The sequence below is a fragment of the Vanessa tameamea genome, chromosome 5, assembly GCF_037043105.1.
Source record: "Vanessa tameamea isolate UH-Manoa-2023 chromosome 5, ilVanTame1 primary haplotype, whole genome shotgun sequence".
NCBI classification, from domain to species: Eukaryota; Metazoa; Arthropoda; class Insecta; order Lepidoptera; family Nymphalidae; genus Vanessa; species Vanessa tameamea.
The window spans coordinates 5,679,065-5,689,137 of NC_087313.1; the positions used below are offsets into that span (position 1 = coordinate 5,679,065).

The window sequence follows — 10,073 nt, forward strand, 5'->3', positions numbered from 1 at the left end:
TGAAATACACCTTGCCTTATGGTCCCCACTGGTGAGAGGAGGGCTGGTTCATTTTTTGTCCAGAGGATCGGAATTATGATTTGATAGAGAAATACTGCTAGCATTTTTGCCAACATTCCACGTGGCTATGATTTGTACAGTAACTATTTTTAGTTTTTATTTGTACATAGTTCATGTACAAATAAAATAGTACATGTAATATTTTTTTCTTATTAAGATCTTGTTTCAAAATCAGCAATAAGAGTTTAGCCGAACTTTAGTTTCCAACAGATTTAATTTAATTTTTCTGAACTTGAAGGTGTATCGGTAATCAAACTGTCTTCAGTTGTCACCTGAATGTCAAATTGACACAACTTTCTTCATAGTTCATATTTTTAACGCGTGTTTTTGACGTGTAATTATAACGTGAATTTTAAAGATATGTGTAAAATACAGTAAACAAAAAGACAGATATATTTGTTCCTAAATAATGACTACCATACCATCAATAGCCGGTAATATATTATATACTATTAATAAAATCTATATATACACAATTTTATTGGTTACAAGAATATATATAACTTGCAGGCTTAACTAACCGGAACTTGTTCCGGATTAAATTTGGGGAACCATACGAGGAAGTAAATGTTAGAGATGAAACTACTACAAATATTCGAAGTATCGTATTTAGTCCAAAAGGAACTTACCTAGCTTTCCGCACGGATAAGAAGTAAGTTTAATTAGTCACCTAAACAATATCACTAAAGTTCTATTCTGTTTAATTGTATTAATTTTTAAAAAAATAAAAATTTTGTTTAATAACATGAAGGAACGTTACCATCCACAAACTATGATAATTTCTTATATTTACAATATTTATAAAATATTTAAAATTTAATGAAATATTAGTCACAGATGTTGAAGTAATAACAAATATCATATCTTTAGGGCTGAGATAATAAAATGTGCGGACTGGTCAGTTGCTGTTTCAATTGATGGAAACTTCAAAGAGATGTTTTTCTCACCATTGGATAATTATTTTATTGTATGGGAAATGTACGCTATGACAAAAGAAAATCCTCAGGTAAATATTATTATAAAAATAAATCATATTTGTATAACTTAAAATGAGATTAATGATAAATTATCTTTTTTGTATTAAATTAAACCTATTTTTATTTTACAGGGTAAACCTAATCTTCATGTATTTCAGTCATCTAATGGAAAAAAGATAGAGTCATTTGTACAAAAGAATCAGACTGGTTGGTGAGTAATTATCAAAAATTAAATAAAAATAGAGCTTTGCACACTGCAATATAATAAAATTTCTGAGCAATATGTGCAGAAGTGTTCTTATATAAGCATTACTTCAGAATATTAAATAAAAGAAATAAATTGACTAAATATTTATGATATATTTTTACTTACTTTTGTAATGGACCTTAGCCAAAATACTCAAACATTAAAAAAAATGTATTAAGGTAGTTTATGTCATTCAAAAAGATGACACTGGGTACTTTCAATTATAATAAAAATTAGTCTGGAACATTTAAAAAGAATATTTTACAAAAATGTTACAATTAATCGCCCTCATAAAAATTCTCTTACTATCTTAGGGGATGATTATATTATAATAAAGTATTGTTCCGAATTCAATGGCTATGCATTGATAGTCAATCAGGATAAATACTTAAGTGCTGATTAAGTATTTAAAAAGTTGTGTATTAATTCTAATCATATTTATTTTTCCCAGGGAACCAAAATGGTCATCAGATGAAAAACTATTTGCGATACTCAATAACAATAGGGTACTAATATATGAAGATGTAAAACTTGATCACTACACTCACCACATCCAAGCAGAGAAATTGCAATCTTTTAGTATATCACCAAGTGCAGCTCCCACCTATTATTTTTCAATATTTACATTAGGTAACTTATATAAATATACCTATACCTATATTTTGGTATAATAGTACTAGAACATAGTGTTATTTCTTTGAGATTCCAATATTTGTAACTTAGAAATTAATGAATTCACCTGTAAAAATATTTGCAATAAGAAAAGGCCACTGTGAACTTGCAGAGGAAACAAATTGATTGAGCATAAATTTGCAGGTAAATCAGGCCAGCCATCCTTCTGGCGCGTTTTCAAGTATCCCCAGTTTGACCAAGCTGTTGTTAGCCGATCATCATTCCAGGCGGATAAGGCAACATTCCACTGGAACAGACGAGGCACTAATGTTTTTGCTTTAACTCAAACAGATGTTAGTAAATTATGTTGTTTTCTATAGCTTTTAGTGGACAATATATTAAGTTCATTGCTCAACTGTTTATACATTTGAATGGAATTTGCTACACTACATTCAGCCAATTCACTATAGTCTTTTTGCAATTGAAGAAGGAATAAAAATAAACAAACCTTAGATGTACGTATTCCACGCGATTTTCTAATAGCTCTACTAATAATTGTTGATTAATATATCTTTATTTGTAATACATCACTATTCCACACAAATATTTATATCCACTTTGATTTTACTTCTAATCACTTCAAATCCATAACGAATATCATAGATTATCAAGCTCTCGACCAATAGTATCGCGTCAATTCGTTGTCAAATGTTGTTAATTTTGCTTTTGTCCTCGTTGTTGGAAATATCGTATTATCAATTTTAAAAGATATTATCATTATAAAGTTACTAATGATTTGGAATGTACTGTGAAAGTAACTAAAATATACTAATCGGGAAATTTCAAATTTCTTATGTACCTTCTCTAAAGTCGTTTACTACGTAAGTCGCATTTTGTTATTTAATATTATTATATAACGTAGAATCTAGATTATACAGATCAAATAAAACTGGGCGTATTTTGTATAATCGAAAATCCGAAAAATAAATTTCCAAGTTAAATCGAACAATATTAGAAATTTAAATATTTTTTTATTTTTATATCAGTTGAACGCTATCAAGCAAAATGAAATACTTTCTACGTTAATAAGTGAGAGCGGAAACTCGGTCGGAGGCATGAATAAACTCGTTACGAGTCTTTGTGCGCTCAAAACATTTTAAAATGGTAATTACAGCTGTCACATAAAAGAGAAAGTGGTTACATATATTACAGAAAAATAGATAAATTACAGAATATCATGTTATGACAGCAACGGTTATAGGACAACTCTAGTTAAACCAAGTCATATTGTATTGCTCATTGTGAAAAATAGTATTTATATAATGGATGAGAAGTAGATTAATTTTTCAAATATTTTGCTTAAAAACTAAAATATATATATAAAACTATAATTTCTGAGGCCGCAAGTTTCAGTCAAACTGAACCTGTATCCAAACACTTGTTAAAAATCAAAGCTATATACAGAGCTATGTCATAATATTATTAATTTAATTATATTAATGAAAAATTGGAAATTATCATTTAGGTATAATTGATCATAATTTTAATTGCGAAGTTACTACATTACATTAGGTACACTATATTAGGTATCACTTATATTTAATTCAAAGCATAATTATATTTTTTTATGTTTATTAACAATGTTTAATTCGGAAACACTACCATTTCCTTTTTTTCTACAAACTCTATAACATCCCATATAGTGTTGATTCTATCGTCAGAAATTAAAATATTAGTCATATCGTAGAAAAACATAAATGTATGTTATATTAAAAGATTTTGAGTGTAACTTTGAGTTGTACTACATTCTATCGTTTTCAGGTAGACAAAACAGGGAGTTCTTACTATGGAAAGCAGGCTTTATCATATGGAGACGTAAAGGGCAATGCTGGGAATATGGTTTTCAGTAAGTAGAAAATTTTATTATTATGATTGTATAAATGTTTTTTTTTTCCATTGTGTAATATCAATTTGAATATCGTACACCCGTCATGGTCTAGTTGTTTCTTAATTAAAGAATACTGGGTTTGAATCCCGGAAAATAACTTTTAATGTGTAATTTGTGTTTGTATTAATAATTTATTTCGTGTTAGAGTTTCATGGAAAACATTGTAAGGAAACATGCAGGTGTCCATTAATCCGCATTGGAGTTTGGTGGAATGAGCTCCATAGGCCAGTCAATAAAGCCCGTGAAGGGCAAGTAATTAGTATCATTATGAAAAAAAGAATGTTTTTTGTACCTTATTTATTTGAACATTTCTACTTGTAAAATTATCTTAGGATTGTTAGAATGTGTGAAATGAGAATGACTGGCTAACAAGTCTTTTCTAAAAGGAGGTTTCAGCCAAGCAGTGGAACATTATATTATTGTACATTCTAGGTAAAGAAGGTCCCATCCACGCTATATCCTGGAATCCTGGTAATTGGAACGAATGGGTCGCGGTGTATGGACACGCGCCGGCTAAGGCTACTCTTTTCAACGCCAAGTGCGATCCGCTCTTCGAGTTCGGAACAGGCGCTTGGAATGCAATTTACTTCCCACCCGAGGGGAATTATATCCTTTTAATAAATTTAATTTTTTAAAGAAAAAAAATAATGAAATTTGAAGATGGCAAAAAATTTAGTTCAGTCTCTCCGATCGTGTCATATTAACGTCCCATTAGCATTATAAGAGAGAATAGAGAATGTACATGTATTCGCGCTCACGTTTGAGCACTGTATCTCCTGCCAGTTGGCTATTCCCTGTTGATAAGGGCCGCCGTGACCAAAATCAGCCAGTCTGTAACATCAGCCAATGAGTACGTCATCAACATAATTATAATATATAACCTTAACCTCATTGCACGGGTGCTATTGGGTGGCTTCGGCAACATCGCGACAGGCCACATATCAGTGTGGGACGTGCGAGGGTACAAGAAGGTCGGCGAGTGCACGGCTCCCGACACCACGAGCTTGCAGTGGGACCCGCGGGGCGAAGCGTTCATCACGGCCACCACATATCCCAGGCTTACTGTTGGAAATGGGTAATCATTAACGTTAAACCGATTGTGTATACTATCAATTAAAAATTAAGAGTTTTATAAACGAGCTATCCTAAATTTCATCTCAGTTAGGTGGAACTGGCTTAAAATACAGTACGATGTATACAGCAAATTACCTTTTGAATAAAAGATTGTAGAAATTGTTTACAATACATCACGGATCAAAATTAAGTTTTTGTTATTTAGTTGTGTAGTAAAATGATTTATTTAAACTGTATTATTTTGATCAAGCAAAATTTATTCGAAAACTCCAATAGAACAACTTCATTAATCAATAAATTTTACAATTTTGACAATTTAGCATAACTTCTCGCTTTAACATAAATCTCTTTCACTTATAACTGTAGTGTTTGTTGTATTGGTTTTTACAGTGAAATTTTTCTTTATGTTTGTGCGTTTAAAAGTATATTAAAAAGTTTTGTTATTTTTATCATAACAGGTATAAAATTTGGCATTACTCTGGCGCACTTATGCACAAACGTACTTGTGCCGAAAAAGAAAACTTATTGTCTATAAGTTGGCAACCTGGTAGTTATCCAAAAAGCGAGTTGTCAAAAACAGCTCCAAAGAGTATAGAACAAGCAACTGCGAAGTCGACCGCGGCGTACAGGCCCCCTGGAGCGAGGAACAGGCCTTCGACGTTTGTGTTGCATGAACATGAGAAACCTCACAAACCTGGTCAGAGTGTTGATGGTAGGTTTTTTTTTCCATACTATAGGCCGGACGAGCAAGTGGGCCTCCTGTTGATAAGTGGTCGCCACCGCACAACGAATACGATGCATAAAGACAATAGTGCTATCGGAAATATTCAATATTCCTATGTGGTAATGTGCTACCAACCTTGACAGCTAAGATGTTATGTCCCTTGTTCCTGTAGTTACACTGGCTCACTCACCCTTCAAACTGGAACACAAAAGTACTAAATATTGCTCTTTGAACACTAGAATATCTGATTATTGGGTGGATTGCACAAAGCCTTACTACCAAATGTTTTAACTATTTCCATGATAAAAGTATTTTTAACACGTAAAAGTAATTAAGTAGTATAATAGTTTATTCCATTATTAATATAATATAGTAAGTTTAAGTTTTGATTTTGTGTTATATGCAGGATTCGTGTATCAGTTGTTGTTTCTACTCTATGAATACAAACTCATTACATTATTTTGCTGTAATCATTATGGTATTATTAAAGCAACACCATCAAAGCAAGCAATCAAGCAAAAGGAGAAGCGTGAAGCCCGCAAGGCGCGCAAGGCGGAGGAGCGCGCGGGGGACGCGTCCCCCTCTGCGCCCCCCGCCGCGGCCCCCGCCGCTCCCGGAGCCGCCGCGCGCGCACCCTTCGTGTCCACCGGAGACCCCGACAAGGACAAAAAGATTAAGAATATTAATAAGGTTTGTATAAAATATCGTATTATAATATGATCGATTTATTTAGTTGTATATTCACAGTTACATTGATCACTTTGATAGAATCAGTGATAAGCATTTTATGTCACTCCGCAAAGTCAATAAATCCCTCTTGGGGCAAGGTATCCGTTTCTTAAACAAAGTTCCGCAGATATTTTTAACTTTGCCTATTCATAAATTCAAATAATTTGTTAGAAAAACATGATTAATTAAGGCTTATTATGAAACACATAGATGATAAAAAAGCGTGAAGCTAATACTTGTTGGCTTTCAAGCAGTATATATAATTGTATTTCAAATATTGAAACAGAGAAACCACTGAGTTTCTTACTGGTTCTTCTCGATGTAATCTATGTCCGAACCCGCAGTAACTCCCATAGTTGTGTAAAATTATGATTCAAAAGTACTTGTAAAAGCCTATTTTAATAAAGTATATTTTGATTGATTAATTGAGTTTTAATCTTTGAAAATAGTAACATTAATTAACAGAATAGTAATGTATTAATCTTTTGCTCCTCCGTGGTCGAGTAGTGTGTACACCGGTTTTCATGGGTACGCCACTCCGAGGTCCCGGGTTCGATTCCCGGCCGAGTCGATGTAGAAAAACTTCATTAGTTTTCTATGTTGTCTTGGGTCTGGGTATTTGTGGTACCGTCGTTACTTCTGATGTCCATAACACAAGTGCTTTAGCTACTTACATTGGGATCAGAGTAATGTATGTGATGTTGTCCAATATTTATTTATTTATTTATTTATTTTGCTACTATTGACTTTTTTTTGGTTTCCTTGATATATATCATACTGTAATACATGTGTTTTGTTTGTGGAGCACGTGTTAGGAGTCTTTTTCTGTAGCTCTGACAATATGTATGCAAAATTTCGTGATAATCGTTTGAATACTTAAGACTTGAGAGCGAAATAAACAAACTCCGTTTTTCTTTTATAATAATATTTATTACTAGAAAAATATTTCGTGCCGCCACTACCACACCACTCGAAAAATACATCTAGATTTCCACATAATTTTTAAATAATACCGTTTTGATTAATTTCCAGAAACTGAGCGACATTGAAAAACTGAAACAGCAGAAGGCGGCCGGCAAGCCGCTGGAAATCAACCAGCTCGCGAAGATCGACAACGAACCGGCCTTGCTGCAGGAGCTGAATCAACTCAGATTATGATCTATGAATGTTAATATCTTGTAAACTATGTAAATGACAGATTGTTTTAATGTCACTTGTTCTAACGCTTTTTTTATGTATCACCACTGAGCACTATTCATTGAATTTATTTAAAACAAGAATATGAAAATCACGGTCGTCACTTTAATTATATAATAACTAGCTTCCCGTCCCGACTTCGTCCGGGTGAAATAAAAATGTTGTTTACTTCCTGATCGCAGCTGCACTCACTGGGTCCAATCTAAATCATCATGAGATCTGAGGGAAACAGCCCGAACAGTTCAATCAGGATGACATACACGTACAGAAGATTAAATACTCAAAATTTATGTAAAAGACATATTAAAATTATATACTAAAACCCCCGAAACGCGAATCTTCTGGAATAAGTCTTATTTATATTGATTAAGTTGTTTTTTCAGAAAAAAAAAAGAAAAATGTCCCCGTTATTACTAGCAAGCAACTATTACGTTTTTGTAAATTGGATTTTTTTTTAATTTGAATCGTGTGATAAATTTTAGTTCGAATTATAAATAAGGCATTTATTTTATTTAGAGCGACGATCTTCAAAGTCCAATTCAGATTTCGTCGTATGAGTTTGCTAGGTATGACCTTACAAAATAAGTGGAAGCTTATAATATGTTTGAAGACCTTTGATTGATATTTATTATCGTTATTAAAAAAAAATTATAAATTTACTCATGTAGTATAGAGCTGGGTTCTTGATCAACGACGAGCATGAATTAATTCGTAAACTTCCACTACTTGCTGACACATTATTGTGTAGTGCTTGCTTGGATTGGAATACTCGATATTTGCTTAATATTTACGTGTTCATCATAAACTAAAAGTTTTTATTAATTAATTCTTATTTTTTTATTATTGTTAATGAGTTTGCATTTATATTTGAAACATTTTTTAATATTTTTTCGTTTTGGTTTGTGTTTAAAATTCGACGTTGACTGCTTTACTTTCGTATAATATATTGTTTGGTTGGTGATTAGTTAAACAATGCTGTTTTTGTCATAGGTAGGTGGACTGGCAAATAGGCACTTGATGGTAAGTGGTCACCACTGATAAAAGACATTGGTGCGGCAAAAATTATTAATCATTCTTCATATCACCAATACTTTAGGGATGCCTAGACGGGCTTGTACCGAGCCCTACCACTACCAAGTTCTGTGACATCTTCTTTCGAATATCAAAACAAAGAGAAAAATCTGAGTTTAAATAACCCCACCTCACATATTTTACTGCCAAACAGCAATACTTAGTATTGTTGTGTTCCGGTTTGAAGGGTGAGCCAGTGTAATTACATGCACAAAAGATTTAACATCTTCGTTCCCAAGATCGATGGGCGCTGGTGACCCATTTACCAGTCTGCCTACCTATTTGAAATAAAATAATTGTTTAACTAAACGACTGATAGACAACGTTTACAAGGAAGAAATTTATAATAAAATTTGACGTTTGAAAGTTTTGCAGCCTTTGCATGTCTCAATAAAAAAAATCAATGATTTGAAGCTTAACTTTATCTCGTCGAATACTTTTTTGTTTAGTATTCGTTGGAAACTTTTATATATATTAAATATATGGTATAGAAATGTTATAAGACTATTTAAGTGAAAGTGAAAATTATATTGCCTAAATAAAACTTTAAAAAAATATTGTTTTTATTATTTATTGACCCCAAATTTAAATTTTCAAAATATATGACACAAATTTTGTAGTCGTCTGTACTTAATAATATTCGATTACTGAAATATATTCAACAAGCTTCATAATACCTACATAGAAATACTAAAATACTAGGTGTATAACAAATACATAGTTGTCCTACTGCCTATTAGTGTTTTGTTAATAACTTCACCATTTTTCGATTTTCGAGAAAAATCATAATTACTGAAGTTGATCATTTTTCGATTCCCTACAATTTACATTTAACATGATTCTTTGTAATTTTTTTTTGTTCAGACTGTAATTATTCATATTTAATATTGACTTTAGACCACGTGTAAGGAAACAAACATCGTTCGAAACAAGCATATCGACCATTTGATGTATATGTTTTTTTTTTGTTAAAACGTAGCCTCGTGAAACTGATGTTTTATAAACTCTTTTCCAGACCACCGAAAGGGAAGAGTTCCAGGTGTATTTTTTGGTAACATGGTGTAAGTTACGGGGGTTGGTATCCAAGTTCCATAACTTGCGAGTTCTGCCATTCTCCTTGTAAGACACACTAAGGTACTATTGGGAATTTGCAATTGCTGTTGATTTGTAATCGCTTTGTTACTTCACTATAAGCTTTGGCGGTATCCATCTGTCTTTTATATTTAATTTGGTTCGGAAGAGACCACTATTCATTATTTATTGGCACGAGATATTTGTTTATCGCTTATATTATCAATAAAACTATGCGTTGTAATGAATAATACAAACAATTAAAATCTGTTATATTTTAATATCGTAATTAATAGTTATGTTAAGCGGTACTTCTAAAATACGATATTTAAAAGCAGATTATGCCTCTTAACCGATGATTTC

The 10,073-nt window shown here is 32.2% G+C and overlaps 1 protein-coding gene across 1 annotated transcript; it reads left to right on the top strand.

Annotated features, from left to right (window-relative positions):
• The first annotated feature begins 335 nt into the window (after positions 1 to 335).
• Positions 336 to 7,868, top strand: LOC113392317 (eukaryotic translation initiation factor 2A). The gene is made up of 12 exons (XM_026628685.2): positions 336 to 494; positions 571 to 712; positions 931 to 1,066; positions 1,169 to 1,248; positions 1,736 to 1,914; positions 2,101 to 2,249; positions 3,718 to 3,802; positions 4,277 to 4,450; positions 4,742 to 4,919; positions 5,377 to 5,630; positions 6,133 to 6,332; positions 7,404 to 7,868. The coding sequence occupies exons 1-12, from the start codon at positions 470 to 472 to the stop codon at positions 7,527 to 7,529; spliced, it is 1,728 nt and encodes a 575-aa protein (XP_026484470.2). The 5' UTR covers positions 336 to 469; the 3' UTR covers positions 7,530 to 7,868.
• Positions 7,869 to 10,073: the final 2,205 nt, after the last annotated feature.